The 19,243-nt window shown below is 41.5% G+C and overlaps 1 protein-coding gene across 1 annotated transcript in view; it reads left to right on the top strand.

The window, feature by feature from the left end:
* Positions 1-19,243, top strand: part of Gfod2 (Gfo/Idh/MocA-like oxidoreductase domain containing 2) — a 46,619-nt gene that overhangs the window by 21,784 nt on the left and 5,592 nt on the right. The window contains exon 2 of the mRNA XM_046434290.2: positions 9,329-9,672. Within this exon, the coding sequence (XP_046290246.1) occupies positions 9,414-9,672 (259 nt within the window). The 5' untranslated portion in view covers positions 9,329-9,413. The remainder of the gene's footprint in view (positions 1-9,328; positions 9,673-19,243) is intronic.

Here is a 19,243-nt window from a genome sequence, read left to right as displayed (position 1 = left end):
CATCACCGCAGAGGAGCCAATCAGCTAGATGTTGCTGGGGCCGAGGAGCCAATCAGCTAGATGTTGCTGGGGCCGCTGTGAGCCAATCATCAGCCAGCAGCTGGAAGTTTGCTGGCAGCTGGAAGTTTGCTGGGGCCCCTTTGGCTGTGGCTCTCAACACTTGGCATATAGCATGTTCTCAAAAAAAAAAAAAAAAAAAGGGCAGTTATTATTGGCTCCAAATAAGTCAAATGAAATTGATTAGAGGATAAAGTACTGAACTTTGATTCAAAAAAGTAATTTTAATTGTTACATTAATTTTAATTTTGTTTCATTTTTACAGCAGTATTATTTACCGTAGTTAAAGCATGCAACCTTGGTGTCCACCAACAGATGAATAGATAATCAAAATGTGGTATATATACACAGTGGAATAATATTCTACCTTAAAAGGGACAAAAATTCTGACACTTGCTACCACCATTAAAAATGTTTTTAAGATCTGACTGAAGCTGGGTATGGTAGCACACATCTGTATCCCAGTGACTCAGGAGGCTGAGACTGGATTTCAAGTTAAAAGCTAGCCCCAGCAATTTAGCAAGGCCCTGAGCAACTTGGTGAGACCTTGTCTCAAGATGAAAAAGAAAGGGCTGGTGTGTGGCTCAGTGGTTAAGTGCCTCTGGGTTTAATCCCTGGTACCAATAAATAAATAATAATAATAATAAAAAAACCTGACTGAACAAGAAAAGAATATTAGGACATATAAATAAGTCTATTGTGTGTCAGAATGATATCATTAATCTACATTGTAAAATGAATGTAAGCTGCTTAATAGAAGCATAATTACAGCAAAAAGAAGGCCAGAGTATGTTCAGGATATGGTGTTCAGTTCTGGGGACTTCATTTTTATGGGATTGTTGACAAACCAGGATGGACAAATTAGAGTAGCCTTGGCTGGTGGAGTAGAACATTTGAGGAAGGCCTGAAGGAATTGGGGAAGTTCACACTATGGAGGAGTGTGTCAGTTAGCTCTTTGCCGTATAATAACCTCAAAATTCAGTAATTTAAGACAAATGTTATGATTCTTTGGATGATCTGGATGGTTGCTGTGGTCTGAGTCAGCTCAGCTGGAACTAGACAGCTTGGCATTTTCGCTCACATAACTAGCAATTGGATGTGTCATCTGGGGCAGTAGGGATGATTTGGTCACATGTTTTTGTTGATCCAGCAGAATGGCTTGGGCCTGTTCATATGGTAATGGCCCCCAGAGATCCTAAGAGTTACAAGAGCTACCCTAATGCACAAGTGTTTTTCCAGCTTATTATATTATATTGCTAATGTCTCATTGGCCAGAGCAAGCAATTTCGTGAACCAGAGTCTGTGTGGGAGGCTGTTGACTTCCCAGTGGCATAAAAAAAGCAAAGGAATTATTGTCTTTATTTTGCATGCAACCTATCACAGGTGAGGAAACATTACAAACATCACAGGCAGTTCCATAGTGTAGAAGTTTCATGGGACCACATTTCAAGTCCATCTAAAGAATAACTTTCTGGGTGAGGTTGTAGCTCAGTAGTAGAGCCCTTGCCTGGAATGTGTGAGGCACTGGGTTCGAGTCTCAGCACCACATATAAATAAATAAAACAAAGGTATTGTATCCATCTACAACTAAAACAAAAGACAATAACTTTCTGACTAAATGGCCCTAGGAGAATAAAAGTAAGCCATCAATAAAGGGGAAGGACTTGTCATTGAATATGTTAGATGGGCTTTGTGGATTCTTGTCTTTCTAATGGAACTGAGGATTGAACTCAGGGCTTTGCACATGCTAGACAAGTGTTTACCACTGAGCTACAGGTATTTAAAAAAAAAACCAAAAAACACCCCACCCCTTTTTTAATGTTGAAGTAGGGTCTCACTAAATTGCCCCGACTGGCCTGGAACATGTGATCCTCTGCCTTGGCCTTCAGAGTAGCTGGGATAGTAGGCATGCGCCAGTGTACCCAACTGGCCTCTTGTCTTTCTGGCCAATTTGGGCCTATTACATCATCACCCACAGGAAACCTTTCCTGCTTACACACCCCTCAGCCCTGTAGTTAGTGCTGTTCTCTGGGGAGCAAACAAGTTTCTCTGTTGCTCTGTCATACCTTATAACATATTTGCTCAAGTGCCTGTTTTGTCTGTGAGGTGGAGTTCCTTGAGGCTTCAAAGGATGTTTGATTCAGTGCCATTATCTGTAAGAAATTATTCCATCCTCAGGACACTGCCTGATGGTAACACTAGCCATAGCATTCACATTCCCAACAGACAGGAGGGGTCGAAAAGAGGGTGTGCCTGTTGAGATTACCCCCTCTAAAGAACATTTTCAGAAGTTCTACCAAATTGTACCTTCTGTATTTATCTTATTAGACATACTTGTATGCAAGGAAGACAGGGAAATATAGGTTTTAGCTCTGCACATTGCAACCCTCAACATTGTAAAGATTGTTTAGTGTCAAAGAACAAATTGCAAGTTATTTTTAAGGATTGTAGTTGGCTTTATTTTCAGTTCTAGAATTGAGTAACACTTCATCCCATAAATTAGAATAAGTGTACCAGTGAGCCAAACAGAGAAAGATGATTTTAAAGATAGAAAAGGACTGAAGATGGGGGCTGGGATTGTGACTCAGAGGTAGAGTACTTGCCTAGCATGCATGAGGCACTGGGTTCAATCCTCAGCACCACATAAAAATAAAATAAAGATATGTGTCCACCTATAACTAAAAAATAAATATTAAAAGAAAAGAAAAGGGCTGAAGAAAGCAGAAACAATTTAAAAAATGGATTGATTCACTTTTTCAGAGTAAGGCAGGGAGGTGAGGAGGCAGAACAATAGAAAATTGGCTGATTGGCTAACATCAGGTTACTTCAGGTTACCTTTTTTGTGTAAGGATTAAGGCAAAGAGAACTTCATTATCATGTTAGTTGCAACTGTCCTGTTTGAGAAATTTGGATCCAATTTTAATTTCTCAAGTCAGATAAACAATTTAGTTTCAGCTTGGTGACATGGAACCTTAGCATCAGTGATTTCATTTGGATTTTTAGCTTGATCTTTTGGGATACAGTGCAGGAGCTTAATCCAAAACAGTGGCCCCCAATACTTTTTATTTAACTTAAATAGGAAAGAACTCATAGGCATCTTCTGCCCCTGGGGTCTGACTCCTATGCAAAATGCCTGATAAATGATTAACTCTAGAATTCCCAGAATCTGTGATTTTTACCCACAGTAAGGGAAGTGCCTCTCCCCGCAACCCCTGCCCCTGCAGTGCTGAGTATTGAACTCAGGTGAGCATGCCACACACACCACACATGGTGTCTATCTCTGACCTACACCCCAGACAAGGTCTCACTGAATTGCTTGCCTGGCCTCAAACTTAAGATCCTCCTGCCTCAGTCTTCCAAGTAGCTAGAATTACAGGAGTATGCCACTACTGTTTAGGGTATCTTTTTTTGTTGTTTTTTAATCATAATCCTGACTATCTTCTAGACTGTTCTTGAAGCCTCCTGAGCTATATAACCCATGGGGTAGATCAAGGGTCAGTAAACCTTTTCTATAAAGAGCCATATTGACTGTTTTAGACTTTGTATGCCGTATGGTCTGTTGTATCTAATGAGCAGTCATAAAGGAATATGTAAATGAATGGGTGTGGCTGCATTGCAGTAAAACTTCATATAAACAGGTATCAGATTAGATTTGGCCCTACCCTGTAGTAGAGAAGGAATTTTTGTCCTATGATTTTTGTAGGAGCAGCTCTAGCATCATGGATCAGACATACTGAAGGTAGGATGATATTCAGCCCATCTGGGAGAATTCACAAATCCCTACTTCCTTACCAGGCATTTCAGTAGTCAGGCCTTTTAGGTTCTCTGTACTCTTAAGTGTATTACAATTTCTCTGGCTCTTAGGCTTAGAACTTCATTGTCATTTTTAATTATTGAAGTGTAATTTACACACTAATAAAATTTATCCTTTGTAGTGTTCAGTGCTGTGTGTTTTGACAGGTGTATAACCATTAAAAGCTCAGGGAAGCTAAGTAACCTGCTTAAAGTTTCACACTGGTCGTGTTAGGTGTGTTGCACACAACCAGCTGTGGAATCCTGAAAACCTACCTAACTTTTCTGAACCTCTGTTTTCTCAATTGTAAAACAGGGTTGCACTACATACTACCTGGCCTATTGCATGTTAGCTCAAGATTTATCCTCATGTTTTTTGATACAGCTTTTGCAGAGAGACAGCTAAGCCAGTCAGAAATGGATAAAAGATGTCTGTTTTACAAAGATAACCTATGTCAGGATCACAAGTTCAAAGTCAGCCTCAGCAAAAAGTGAGGTGCTAAGCAACTCAGTGAGACCCTGTTTCTAAGTACAAAATAGGGCTGGGGATGTAACTCAGTAGTTTGAGTGTCCCTGAGTTCAATCCGCAGTACCCCCCCCCAAAAAAAAAAAAAATGACCTATGAAGTGATTTATTATGAGCCAGGCCCTGTTGTGCGTGCTTTACAAATATTACCTCATTTAATCCTTAAATCCCCATGAGGTAGATAAAATTATCTTCATTTTATAGATGAGGAAATGGAGTCATGGTATGATTAAGAGATTTTTCCTGAAGTCACCCAGCTGGTAAGTAACAAAACCAGGATTTGAACCAGGCAAGGTGGTTACCTTTTCCATGCTTCTCACCTCTGTTCTGCTTTTGCCATTACTTGACACTTTACACCCTTCATTCCTGACCAGCATGTGGTGGTTGGAATTCATGGGAGCTTAGCAGGGCTGTGCTTATGGAGATCTTCAGAGGCATATGAAAGGTATGTGTTAAGGATATCAGGGGCAAAGGGTAGGAAAATTTAGGAGTGAGAATGGGTAGCCTCTGAAATAAACAAGGAAAACCAGCTCTGCCTGCTTAAGCTGGAAATACCTAGTCCTCAAGCCTGCCTAGCTTCATGCCATCTGGCATCCTCAGGGGCAGATGATATTCCTCAAGGTTGTTGATGAAGCTGCCCCTTGAGTCAGTGGAAGTAAAACAGAGGTTATTAATTTTGAAGCCGGGGTGTGGTGGGGCATGCCTGTAATCCTAGCATCTCGGGAGGCTGAGACAGGAGGATCTCAAGTTCAAAGCCAGACTTAGCAACAGTGAAGTGCTAAGTAACTCAGTGAGACCCTGATTCTAAAATACAAAAATTGGGCTGGGGATGTGGCTTAGTGGTTGAGTGCCTCTGAGTTCAATCTCTGGTACCCCACCCCCCCAAAAAAAATTCTGATCCATCTGTCATTTTCCACCACTGATGCTTAAATATGTATACACCCAAATGTAATAGAGTGAGAAGGAATGTCCTCTGAGAAAGGAGGAAGTGTGTCCTGGGCATGAATTTAGAGAGCATATGGACAAGACAAGTATGGTGACCCACACTGAAATCCTAGGCACTCAGGAGGCTGAGGAAGGAGGATCACAAGTTCAAGGCCAGACTGGGCTACTTAGTGAGACCCTGTCTCACAAATAAAAAGGGCTGGGGTTGTAGCTCAGTGGTAGAGTGCCTCTGGGTTCATTCACCAGTACTGCCAAAAGAAAAAAAAAAGGAAAGAAGAGTGGCTGAAAAACTATAGACATTATTTACCATCAGAAAGAAAGAGGATAGTTAAGACAAATCAGACTCCAACCAGAGTGGACACAAGCAATCACAAAACTGGCAGATGGATCTGGAGTTAGAGGCAACCTAAATCATGCTTATTTCAATGGTTCACAAAGGCACAAATGTGCCACAGGTAGAATCAAGCAGTAAATGATGCTGCACTGGACTATACTATCAAACTAACCCTTAATGCAGGCATGTAATTGTGTCTAGGGTAGATACAAAAGAGATGCAAAAGCATACATACAGGTTTGTATACCCTCTCTTTACTGCTTTTGTTCATATTTGATCACATAGGCTTTATGGAGCTGGTAGAACAATAAAAGCAGAGATGCCCAATAGCAGTTCATGTAGGTGTGAAGCTCTGGAGATGAAGCTAGGCTTGTGCTGCCAACCTGAAAGTCACTGGTATACAGAGGAAAGCCTTGGAAAGGGAGAAAGACAGGAGAAGGGGTCTAAAGACTGCATCTGGAGGCCAGACGTGGTAGTGCTTGCCTGTAATCTCAGTGGCTTTGGAAATTGAGACAGAAGGATCACGAGTTCAAAGCCAGCCTCAGCAAAAGTGAGGTGCTAAGCAACTCAGTGAGACCCTGTCTCTAAGTAAAATACAAAATAAGGCTGGGGATGTGTGGCTCAGTGGTTGAGTGCCCCTGAGTTCAATCCCTGGTACCTCCCCCACAAAAAAAGACTGTATCCAGGAGAGGATGAGTGCAGCAGAACCTCAGGAAGCATTTAAGGAGGAGGTTGGGCAAGAGCCGAGGGAACTGAAAGTGTCACTGAGTAATGGCCAGGGAGATAAGGATGTCGGGAGAAGGGAAGGAGGAAATGTGTGTATCCCTAGTGCTCATGAATGGGAATGGAACAATTGACTGTGATGCATTTATAGCAGGGATGCCATATCTCTGTTAAACTGACAAATAGTTAAGAGTGTGACCTGTGAGAGATTCAAGTCAAACAATGTTATATACATACAAGTACATCAATAATTTCCAACATGTGGGTATAACTTTAAATATTGTGAGACTACAGTTAGCAAGATCAGAAGTAGTAAGATTTTTAAAAGATAATCAGTAATATGGGATTATCAGGTATTTATAAAGTTATTTTTAAATGTTAAAAATATGTAGGAAGGAAATGTAAAAGTTAAAATAGTTATACTGTTAATCAGAGACTTTCCCTCTTAATGGAAAATTAGTCTTTTTAATCATAATAAAGGGAGGGGTAAAAAGGTTCAGAAAACTTAGAAAACATAGAACTCAGGACATTTTGTAATAGTTCTAAATGCAGATACGTTTTCTTTTGGGTTAAATATAGCTTACCCAGGCACTGTTGGCACACGCCTGTAATCCTAGCAACTTGGGGGGGCTGAGGGAGGAGGATCGCATGTTCAAAGCCAGCCTCAGCAAAAGCAAGGCACTAAGTTGGGGCTGGGGTTGTGGCTCAGTGGCAGAGCACTTGCCTCTCATGTATGAGGCATTGGGTTTGATCCTCAGTCCCACATAAAAATAAATAAATAAAGCTATTGTATCCAACTATAGCTAGAAAATAAATGTTAAAAAAATATATTGGGGGCTGGGTATGTGGCTCAAGTGGTAGCACGCTCGCCTGGCATGCGCGTGGCCCAGGTTCGATCCTCAGCACCACATACAAACAAAGATGTTGTGTCCGCCAAATACTAAAAAATAAATATTAAAATTCTCAAAAAAAAATATATTGGAGGAAAAAAAAAAAAGCAAGGTGCTAAGCAACCCGGTGAGACCCTGTCTCTAAATAAAATTCAAAATAGGGCTGGGGATGTGACTCAGTGGTCGAGTGCCCCACCCCACACCCTAAATAAATAAATATATCTCAGAGGTTCTCAGGTCTGGCTGCGCATGAGGATCACCTGAGGATCTTTAAAAGAAATTGATGGTAGCCGGACCCATTGACATGTGCCAATAGTCCCAACCTCTCAGATGGCTGAAGCAGGAGGGTCACTTGAACCCAGGAGTTCAAGGTCGGCCTGGAAAAAGTGGTGAGGTCTTATCTCTTTAAAGATGAGGACTGGGGTTGATCCCAGGGGTACTTTGTAACACTGAGTCCCACCTCCCTGTTCCTTTTTATTTTTTGAGACAGGTCTTGCTAAGTTGCTGAGACTGGCTTAGAACTTGTGATACTCCTTTTTTTTAGCCTCTAGGATTACAGCTGTGCCAAACATAAATAAAAAATTTAAAAAGAAAATGATGGTTACCTCATACCTATCAGTATGAGTATTATCAAAAGATACCAGAAAATAACAAATGTTGAGAGAAAGTGGGGAAATTATAACCCTTATGCACTGTCGGTGGAAATGTAAAATGGTGTAGCTATTAGGGAAAACAGTATGGCACTTCTTCAACAAATTAAAAACCAGAATTGCCATATGATTAAGCAATTCCACTTCTGGGAATATACCCAAAACAATTGAAAGCAGGGCACAAAGAGATGCATAGACATACACATATGTTCATAGCAGCATTATTCACAGAATCCACAATGTGAAAGCAACCTGACAGAAGAATGGATAAACAAAATATTGGATATACATACAATGGAATATAATTCATCCTTCAGAAGGAATTCTACTGGGCATTGTGGCGCATACCTGTAATCCCGGCGAATTGGGAGGAGCAGAGGCAGGAGGATTATAAATTCAAATCCAGTCTGGGGAATGTGGCAAAGCACCCCTGAGTTCAGTCCCTAGTATTACAACAACATCCCTTCAAAAAAAGAAGAGAAAGAAGAAAAACTGCACAATAAGTAAGATATAGTCATGTAGAAAATTTGGTCCAGTTTAAAAAAAAATAAGATGGTGAAAACCATCCACATCCTGTCAACCTGAGAATACTTATTATTAAATTCAAATGTAGTCAGAAGAGGTGGCATACTCCTGTAATCCTGGTGACTCAGGAGGCTGAGATAGGAAGATCGCAAGTTCAGGACAGCCTCAGCAATTTAGCAAGGCCCTAAGCAATTTCTCGAGATATTATTTCAAAATAAAAAGGGCTGGGGATGTGGCAAGTTTCAAAACAGGGATTTTGAACCCTGCTTTTACCCACTTTTCATTTTTTTATCTTTTCTGAGCTGCAGTAGACAGTTTTTGGGTGGGAGGGGGTGAGTACTGGGATTGAACTCATTAGCTTTACCAATGAGCTACATCCCAAGCCCTTTTCATTTTTTTGTTTTGAGGCAGGGTCTCATGAAGTTGCCAAAGCTGACCTTGAATTTGCAGTCCTCCAGCCTCAGCCTCCTGAGTCTCTGGGATTACAGTGTGTGCCATGGTGCCCAGCAGTATATGGATATTACTGGTTTCCTGCAGTCTCCGTGGAGGGAGATTCTGTAGCTTTTCATTGAAGGCAGTACTTCATTTGTTTTTAGTTTGTTTTTGTTTGTTTGTTTAGTACTGGGGATTGAACCCAGGGGCACTTAACATCCCCAGCCCTTTATATATTTCATTTAGAGACAGGGTCTTGTTAGATTGCTGAGGTTGGCTTTGAACTCATGTTCTTCTTGCCTAAGCCTCTCAAGTTGCTGAGATTACAGGCATGCACCACCACACCCAGCTCGTGTGCTTTTCAGGCAAAGAATTTATTGCTTCCAAATAAGCCAAGAAAATAGTCTCCTCTGAGTTTCCTTCATTTCTAACCAGTGTATTCCTTGCCATTCTAGGAGCCATGTTTGACCAGGACTGTGGGAAGGTCAGCTCCATGCTGGAGACTCTGGTGAGGAGATGAACTGGTGAGCAGAGGTTGGGATGAAGATGCTGCCAGGAGTGGGAGTGTTTGGGACTGGCAGCTCAGCCCGGGTCCTGGTCCCACTGCTGAGGGCAGAAGGGTTCACAGTGGAGGCCCTGTGGGGGAAGACCGAGGAAGAGGCAAAGCAGCTTGCTGAGGAGATGAACATCACCTTCTACACCAGCCGGACTGATGATGTTTTGCTGCATCAAGACGTGGACCTGGTGTGCATCAATATCCCCCCTCCACTCACCCGACAGGTATCTGTGAAGGCTCTAGGTATGCACTGTCAGACTTTGGCAGGTGTAGCTTGTATCTCTCTTTGGGCAGTTCTCTTAGGCTTTCTACTTTTCCCTGGGCCTGGGTATTTTTTCTTGGCCCTGTGTTTGCAGATAGTGGTACTCTAGGACATAGGAGTCCTAGACCTCTGGAGTAGGGCATATTGGAGGGCCTTACAGCTCTAAGAGGAAAATGACTCAGCCTTCTTCCCATTAGTAAATCCCTAAGCAAAACTAAAGTTAAGGAGCTGAAGATGATTATACTTCAGGCAATGAGAAGTCTACCTCTGGGAAGTCAGCATTCTTTAGGCACTAGGACTGGGGAATTGGTTGTGATTTGTGTGATTGTTCTTCCATGCTGTGTCATGTAGCACCACAGGAAGTGAGGGATGCTATCTAGCAAGGCTACTGTTTCCCATGTTTTGTCAGCCCTTGGTGGTGAGCACACGCCCTTCCTGCCAAACTACAATCTTATATTGCCTGATGGCAGGAAGGCTTTCTAACAGCACAGGCTTTCCTGGCAGGATCTAAGGGATGGTCTGCTCACATCTCCACTCCCTCAGGGAGCTCTGGGCTCAGTGACCTCCTGCCCCTGTCTGGGCATGGCCTGCTGAGCTGTTCTGCAGTTCCTGTTGGGCTTCTCTTTCTGTCAACTACAGACAAATTCTTCTCTTAATCTTTTTTTTTTAATTTATTTAATTTATATATATTTTTTTAAGTTGTAGTTGGTTGGACACAATACCTTTATTTTATTTATTTTTATGTGATGCTGAGGATTGAACCCAGGGCCTTGCACATGCTAGGTGAGTACTCTACCACTGAGCCACAACCCAGCCCCTTCTCTTAATCTTATATAAATTAGAGTTTAATTTAGTAGGAAAACAGGGGCTGGGGATGTGGCTCAAGCAGTAGAGCGCTTTCCTGGCATGCGTGCGGCCTGGGTTCGATCCTCAGCACCACATACAAACAAAGATGTTGTGTCCGCCAAAAACTAAAAAATAAATATTAAAAATCTCTCTCTCTCTCTCTCTCTCTCTCTTAAAAAAAAATTAGTAGGAAAACAAACCAATAAACATCTAGCAATTATTTGTTTAATACTTCCTGTGTGACAGACAGTGTCCTGATGTCATTCCACACTGCGTTGGAACTTCCCTTCCTTTAGATTTCATAGTCCAATTGAGATTGGAAATAAGACACATTATAAGGTAAATAACAGAAGACTTAAGTAATAACTAAAGTAGCATAAAGTTGACAGAGTAATTGTTTTAGGTAATGCAATAGGAGCCAAGTGTCCCTGATGTAGTGGGTTAAAGATCTCTGAGTCAAGGAATTGTTATGCCCTGAGGTTGATGACCACTTATCCTGGCACTGTCTTGGCAGAGGACCCAAGACTCCACTACTTACTTCTACTTTGTTCTGAAGAACATCATAAGAGAGTGTCGGTCACTTGGGGTCCAGTGAGTTGGAAAGAATAAATGTTTGGTGAAATAAGCAAGAACTTGAATCCATCAGGTTGTCAATTTAGAACATGTAAGTTTGGGCCAAAAATTCTAGAGGGTTTGTCTTTTCTAGAGCACTTCTTCTAAGGATGTGTGACATTGGAGCTATTCATTGGTCACTGATTCTTGGGAGGGCAGATGATGGTTCTCAAATTGAATTTAGAAGGTTTTAGCAATGTATTGTTTCAAGGAGAATCATATTTGGTCATTTGATTCCTTGTGTCCCTGGTGGCATGCATGTAGGCAAGGTATGTCCATACACAGAATTCTGGAGGCTCAGTCATCTTCCTGAATTTTAGAGTTTCAATAAATATGGTTTCTAAGCTATGCAGGAGAAAGAAGAAACTTTGGGGAGCTGTGATTGTGGCTTAGTGGTAGAGCACTTGCCTTGTGAATGTGAGGCATTGAGTTCGATATTCAGCACCATATACAAAATAAAATAAAGGGGCTGGGTTTGTGGCTCAGCGGTAGAGCACTTGCCTTGCACATGTGAGACCCTGGGTTCGATCCTCAGCACCACATAAAAATAAATAAGTGAAATGAAGGTGTTGTGTGCAACTACAAGTAAAAAATATTTAAATAAAAAATAAAATAAAATAAAATGGAAGTATTATGTCTACCTATAACTAAAAAAATTTTAAAAAGAAAGAAGAAGCTTTGGGGGTTTTTGGCAGCAACCTTGTTATTTTCCTGGAATGGGGAAATGGTGGGTTGTGAGCCATTTCCTGTAAACAGGAAGAAGTGGGGAATGACCAGAGGCTCCTGGGATCTTGTGCCCCAGCCCACGGTGAAGCAGGGCTGTTAATCTTCTCTTTATGCACCTGCTGTAAGGAGGAAGAGAGAGTGGCTATAAGGATCCTTGATCTCTTCTTGCAAATTCATGACCCAGGCCAGGAGAGATGGTGTCAGCTAGACCAACATCCCTCAGGCCCTGCCCACTTGAGTTCCAAAGGAATCAGTAGAGTTTATGATGACCATGAAGTTCACTCCTATGTACCTTCTTTTTTTTTTTTTTTCCTTTTATGGAAAAAGAACTCCTATAGTTTTCCCTAGGCCTGGGGTGTGAGTGGTAATCTGTTGTAGGCAGAGCTCCATAATAACATTGGTATCAAGCCCCATTTATGGTCCCATTTCTGGCTCTCACAGTATTTGTGGGCCCCCCTGAAATGAGAGGTGTCAGTTCGTGCCCAGTTAGCCTTTTCAGAATGATAAAATAACTGCCTTCCAAGTGCTGACTGGGAAAGTCACTGGGGTCCCATTGCAAGGAATGCTTAGCTTTCCTGTTGTCCAAGCAGAAGAGCAGATGTGTCCAAGTTTGTTTAAAAAAAAAAAAAAGTAAGATTCTCCTCTGGATAGTCAGTTTACTGAATTGAATGTAGCCTAGATAGAAATGCAGCTAAGCATTCCAGTTCATCTCCAAGATGAGATGCTTTTCTGCAGATTGTCATATTAATGACTAGAAAGAGGACAACCCATTCTTTTCACCCATAAAACTCTAAAGTATCTGGTTCTACGCTGTTCAGATGGAGGATAGGACATCTGAAAATACAGCGTATTTAAAATTTCTCATTCATGTCCCAAAAGACCCTTAATGGCACCCAGCTGTGCAAACCTGCATATCCATATATGAATAGCTTTATATATGTGAGAGAGTATGTTGTCATCCCATAGAAATCTTTTTTTCTTCCTGTTATTGGGGCTCACTCGTGGGGGCCCACATTGAATTACCATGCCTTCCAGTCCTGATGCACCATGGGGATTCAAATCACTGTAGTCTGATACGATAGTGCCATGACTCCTGACTTGGTCTTTTCCCCCCTCTCGGATAGCAGGGCCAATCTTCTGAATAGGCATACCCCTGGGGTGGAGCTACATTCACCTATTCTTTTGTAATCCTATCCCTTTGCCCTGTTTGGGATAGAATTGTCCATGGAAACTCCCTTTGTGTGTCCCCATCTCTTGCTCTACCTGTGGGTGGCCTTTCTAGATGTCAGTCAACTGCTGACACAGACATCATGAAGCAAGACTCAACCCCCTGAAACCTGACCCCTTGCTTCATTTGAATGGCTTCTCCCCAATAAAAGGGTTCAGCATGTATGCTCTTTCCTGGACCCCTAAGGTCAGAGGAGCCGTCACAGGACCCAAAGAAAAAGGTATTTCTGTCTCTTGTGTGATTATTTCATGCAGCCAGTTCACCTGGATTGACCCTGAATGTTTTAGTTGTGAGAAAGGAAACACTCACTTGTTTCTTTCTGTCTTTTAAATTAAGGATATAAGCTTTAGACCTGCAGTCTTTTTTTTTTTTTTTTTTTTTTTTTTGCCCCTTGTAATACCAGGAATTGAACCCAGGGCCTTGCATATGCTAGACAAGTACTCTATCACAGAGCTATATCCCCAACCTGACCTGCAGTCTTTTTATTTCATTTCCCCCACCAGGGCCTTTCATGTGCCAGGCACTTTGCCACTGAACTAAATCCCTAGCCCCTCCTATAATCTTTTTCTAAAGACATAATCACTTAACTGTAGCTTACTGAAGTATTCTAATTTTAGGCCAACTCTTCCAGACCTGAAGCCTGTGAGAAGTTTATCACAATTATCTAAAATTATGTTTTATTAAACATCCTTCTTGAGTGAGGAATATGGCTCAGCGGTAGAATAATTATCTAGCATGTGCATGGCCCTGTTTTTGATCCCCAGCACTGAAAAAAAAAAAAAATCCTTCTTGCATTGTGCTACAAAGTATTAAGCATTGAAAAAGCCATAGTGCTGGGCACAGTGGAGCCCGCTTGTAATTCCAGTGGTTTGGGAGGCCGAGGCAGGAGGATCTCAGATTCAAAGCCAGCCTCAGCAAAAGCAAGGTGCTAAGCAACTCAGTGAGACCCTGTCTCTACATAAAATACAAAATAAGTCTGGGGATTGCTCAGTGGTCGAGTACCCCTGAGTTCAATCCCCAGAACACCCCCCCCCCAAAAAAAAAAAGCCAAAGAGATTGAAAAGCAGTAATGTGAGGCATAAAGCACTGATGCAGATTTAACATATGGAAGGACATATGAGACAACTACTTGTTCTCAGACTTTTCATAACAATCAGTAAGTAATACTGTATTTTCCTCTGGCTTTCCGAGACATAGAAACACGGAAAAAGTCAAGCCCGCAGGCACTCTGGAGAGTATCTTGTCCAGCAGTTCTTGGACATGGCCACTGCACTGTGGCAGCAGCGGCAGCATCTGGGAGCTTTTTAAAACTCTAAATTCTCAGTAGACCCAGTACTCTGAGTAAGCCTCATAGGTGACTCATAGGTGATTCTGATACATACCTAAGGATGGAGGGTCACGTATCCACATGGTGTCTTCATTTTCAATTAAACAAATAGGCCTACTGGGGCTGAGGGTTTAGCTCAGTGGTAGAGCACTTGCCTATCATGCATGAGGTCCTGGGTTAAATCCCCATATGGAAAAAAAGGAGTTAAAAATAAGAGAAATAAAATAAACTGAAGCTTAGGGATGTTGAGGAACAATATTTTGGCTACATCTCACAAAACCTTAGGCTCTAGGCAAAATTACATAAAACCAGTCTACTGGTTTTCAGAATTTATTTATTTATTTTTAAAATATTTATTTTTTAGTTTTAGGTGAACACAATATCTTTATTTTATTTTTATGTGGTGCCGAGAATCGAACCCAGTGTCTCACACATGCTAGGCAAGAGCGCTACCAGTTGAGCCACATCCCCAGCCCTCTTTTATTTTTTTTTTAATATTTATTTTTTTAGTTGTATTTGAACACAATGCCTTTATTTATTATTATGTATTATATTTTTATTATATATTATTATATTTTTATTATGTTTTATTATATTTTATTATGTATTATTATTATGTATTCTGTATTTATTAGTATTATGTTTTTACCTTACTTTTGAGGCCATAAGGATTGTCTCTTGCCAGGCACATTGGCACATGCCTGCAATCACTGCTACTCAGAAGAAGGCTGAGGCAAGGGTTAGGGTTGAAGATCAGTGGTAGAGCGCTTGCCTAGCAGGTATGAGGGACTGGGTTTGATCCTCACCACCACATAAAAAACAAATAAATGAATAAATAAAATAAAGATTTTGTGTCCATCAATAGAAGAAGAAAACTAAAAGTATTTTTTAAAAACAAGGCAGAGTAGAAGAAGGCTGAGGCAAGAAAAAGTCGAGTTGGAGGCCAGCCTGGGCAATTTAGTAAGACCCTGTCTCAAAATAAAAAATAAAAAGAGCTGGGGTATAACCCAGTGGTAGAGAACCCCTGGGTTCAATCTCCAGTATTTGAGGGAGAGATTGTCTCTTGTCCTCACTACTAGTAGTTTTTTTGGACTTATTCTCTAAACTTTATGTGGCATCTTGTTTTCTGCTATTGTCTGACCATTTCATCATCTTCTATCTCAAATCTATACTTAAAGCTTTCCTGTGAATTTCTTGGAAAGGACATCAGAGAGGCACTAATACATTTTATTCCTCAGTTCATTTCATAAGTAGATGAGGAAAATGTATTTTAATTTGCCACAGATAAATGTTTTCTTAAATTTGTGACTAAAATGTAGGTTTCTGAGCCTAGTTTTTGGCATTTCTGTGTTTCATTAGAAATACTAAGTTTAGCCAGGCACCTGTAATCCCAGCAGCTTGGGAGGCTGAGATAGGAGAATTGCGAGTTCAAAGTCAGCCTCAGCAACTGTGAGGCTCTAAGCAACTCAGTGAGACCCTGTCTCGAAATAAACTACAAAATAGGACTGGGGATATGGCTCAATGGTCGAGTGCAATCCCTGGTACCAAAAATAAAGAAAGAAATACTAAGTTTGCCAGCCCTTTTCCCATGGGCTGTCAAGATGACAAAAGATCACTCCTCAAGTAGGCTGACACAGATAATTAAATCACAAGAACTCCAGTCCCTTGGGAAGCCTCACCAAGTCAATCCACCTTATATTTCATCTCCATCACATTTATCTCAAGTACAGTTCTGTGTTTAATAAAGTATGATTATTTGAACCCACTAAACTAGGTTCTCTGAAGATTGAGCCCCTACCCAGCATTGTGGCCCTGGTGCTTGGCCCAGAGCCTGACATGCTGGTTGAATAAGGCATACATATTCCACTCGTGCAACCTAGTCTGATGGTGGCCAGGGAGCTAACATGGGCCTACAATCTAGAAATAAGTAGTGATTGGTTGTGGGCAAGAGTGAGCGTTTACTGGTTTTCAGAATTTATTTTCTTTTTTTTAAATTTATTTTTTAGTTGGACACAATATCTTTATTTATTTATTTTTTAATGCGGTGCTGAGGATCAAACCCAGGGCCTCGAATATGCTAGGCAAGCACTCTACCACTGAGCCACAACCCCAGCCACTCTTTCTTTTTTTTTTAATATTTATTTTTTTTCATTGTAGTTGGACACAATGCCTTTATTTATTTGTTTGTTTGTTTGTTTTTATGTGGTGCTAGGTGGATTGAACCTAAGGTTTATACCTGCTAGGTGAGTGCTCTACCGCTGAGCTAAAAGTTGTGCTCTTCTCAGTCTGTTCTGCATTATGCTGTGTGAAATCCTAGGTCTCTAGAAAGGAAAGCATGGGTGTTGATGGGTGCCACCTGTGAATCTGACACCATGTTTTGTGTTACTAAGAAACAGAAAAGCAGACTACAGGGTGCTAGAAGAGCTCTTCTAAGCCTCATTCAAGAGAGCTCCAAGGAAGATTTGCAGCTTGAAACTTATTCACCCTCCAGAAAACATGAGCTAAAAGTACTCCTGGTGCTGTTGGGTAGCTCGGTGGTAGAGCACATGTGTAACATACTTGAGGCCCTTTGTTCCATCCCTAGCACTGAAGGGAAAAAAACAAAACAACAAAAAAACCACTTAGCAACCATGTCTCCCATTGCTCAGAGTCAAAAAGCAGTTTTTTTCTTTTGTAATCTCTCCTTTGACTTTCTAGAGGGAAAGCTAGATAAACTTTCAAGGCAACCCAAATTTCCCAAAGGTAAAGCCTATTCATTTGGCCTGTAGAAGTCTGTTTATCTCTGAGTATATTTGATTTCCACATTGATAAGACTACTGGGCCCTACATTCAGGAGCTCTCCTGCTGGTCCTGCTCAAGAAAGGTGGTCTCTGCCACTTCCACCCCTGACTTCTCTCAGCATGAAACAGGAATTCCTGATCCTAATTTTATCACCACCAAACTCCTAGCAGTCATTCAAGCCCTCTTCCTCCCATCTCACCTTTTTGTCTCACACTACAGATGAGTCCACATCTGTAGTGGACATGAGGATGTCCATCCATCCTCAGCAGTGAGATGTGATAGCAAGAAGCTTCTGGGTGGACCAGAGATACAGTTCCTAGATGGGGGCTTGTGTCTGAGAATCTAATTTCCTCCTTCCTCCCTGGTCAGCAACATGTCAGATTCTCCCCACATTGATTCTCCTGTCTCTAATCTGGAAATCTCACAAGTACAGAGAAGCATTGGAGACCCTTCTGCAACAGTAGTGATAGCAGTCATGGCCTCCTGCCCAGGGTGTGTGACACTATGTTAGCCTTTCTCTTGTCATCCAGCTGGCACCTTTTGTAAAGCCTCTATTGTTATGTAAGGAAGGGCAGCAGATTGAAGAGTCTCCTTGAGTAGAGATGAAGTGATGTCATAAACTACTGATCTACATGTGCTGCTCCTCGCTACAGCTAAAGTTCATAATCCTGGAAGTTCAGGCCTGAGACTCCTATATATGTCAGTGATAAGTGTTCTGTGGACTTCTTTTTCGTTTTTAATTTATTTTTATGTGGTGCTGAGGCTTGAATCCAGTGCCTCACTTGTGTTAGTCAAGCAGTCTACCACTGAGCCACAACCCTAACCTTTGTGGACTTCTTGAGGCTCAGGGTTGCTAGATGTAGTGGTAGGAAGTGAAAAGAGTTGGAAGGATTATTCCAAAGCACTGAACTCAGTTGGGGCCTCTGTCAGGATGTGAACTTCCAAACGGCTGGACTAGGCTTCTCTCTATGAGAGGCCCTATATAAAATACATACAAAAAAACTCCTGTTCGTGTTGGTTTTAAAACATCATTTTCAAAAATCAAATTTTCAAAATACTAAACAGGAACTATTTGCATTTAAAATGTGACTTCTTTGTGAGTCGCAGTGTGCCCTTTGCTCAGTGTTGATGTGTGTTCAGCCTTTCCTGTGATGATGTTGACACAGCTGTCTGGTCCAGGCACTTTACATACACTGTCTCCATTGACAGTTTCTCTTCTTCCCTACAAGGTGGATATAATGAATTTTATAGTAATAAACCAAAATACAGAAAGGTTTACAAAAATCCAAGTATTTAGCAATGAACTGAGAAATTTTGGTCCAGATATTTCTGCCTTCAAAGCTTTTTAAGTTTAGCACCACTAATTGGCTCTTCTGGATAGTCCTGGGACCTAGATAGTCATCATATGAATCATCAGTCATTTGTATGGAGTTTTTATTTTTTGTTGCAAGATATATAGTTCATTTGCAGTTCATAGTAACCTTCATTTTTGCTGCAAGATGGCCAGAGGAATTAGCTTGCTGTGCCTGTGAAAATAGAACCCATCCAAGACTATCAAGGCAAGCTGCACCCTGCACTGAGCCACTAGAAATTGTGTTCCAACCATTGATCCCATATGAAAGCATTCAAGGGATAAATAAAAGGATGAGGGAATGAGAACTGGGTATTTGGAGATACATATGCCAGAGAAGGCATCCTTGCCTTGGTTGCCCTGGTCAGGGACATCCAGGATTAGAGGCTGCTCTTCCAGGTAAGAAGTACCAATGGAGTTTAGGAAGGGATCCAGATGGCCCAGAGGAGAAGCCCAAGCACACAAATTGCCCAATATGATCTTCAGCCAGAAGAGTGAGCACAGATTAATCCATCCCAAGACCACTGACCATAATGAGGCCAAGCCCTGCCTCATCATCACTGCCTTTCCTTGCCTGGCCATCAGGCCCTCCTGCACAGCAGCTCCCATCTCTTCTCATGAACCTCTCTCCAATCTTCTTCTGGCCAGAACAGAATAGGCAGGGGAGGGACCTCAATAGGG

The sequence above is a fragment of the Marmota monax genome, unplaced genomic scaffold, assembly GCF_021218885.2.
Source record: "Marmota monax isolate L192 unplaced genomic scaffold, Marmota_monax_Labrador192_F-V1.1 WCK01_AAM20220418_F8-fsc00024, whole genome shotgun sequence".
NCBI lineage: Eukaryota > Metazoa > Chordata > Mammalia > Rodentia > Sciuridae > Marmota > Marmota monax.
The sequence above is the reverse complement of the archived record's forward strand: the minus strand, read 5'-3'. Positions and strand labels throughout refer to the sequence as shown.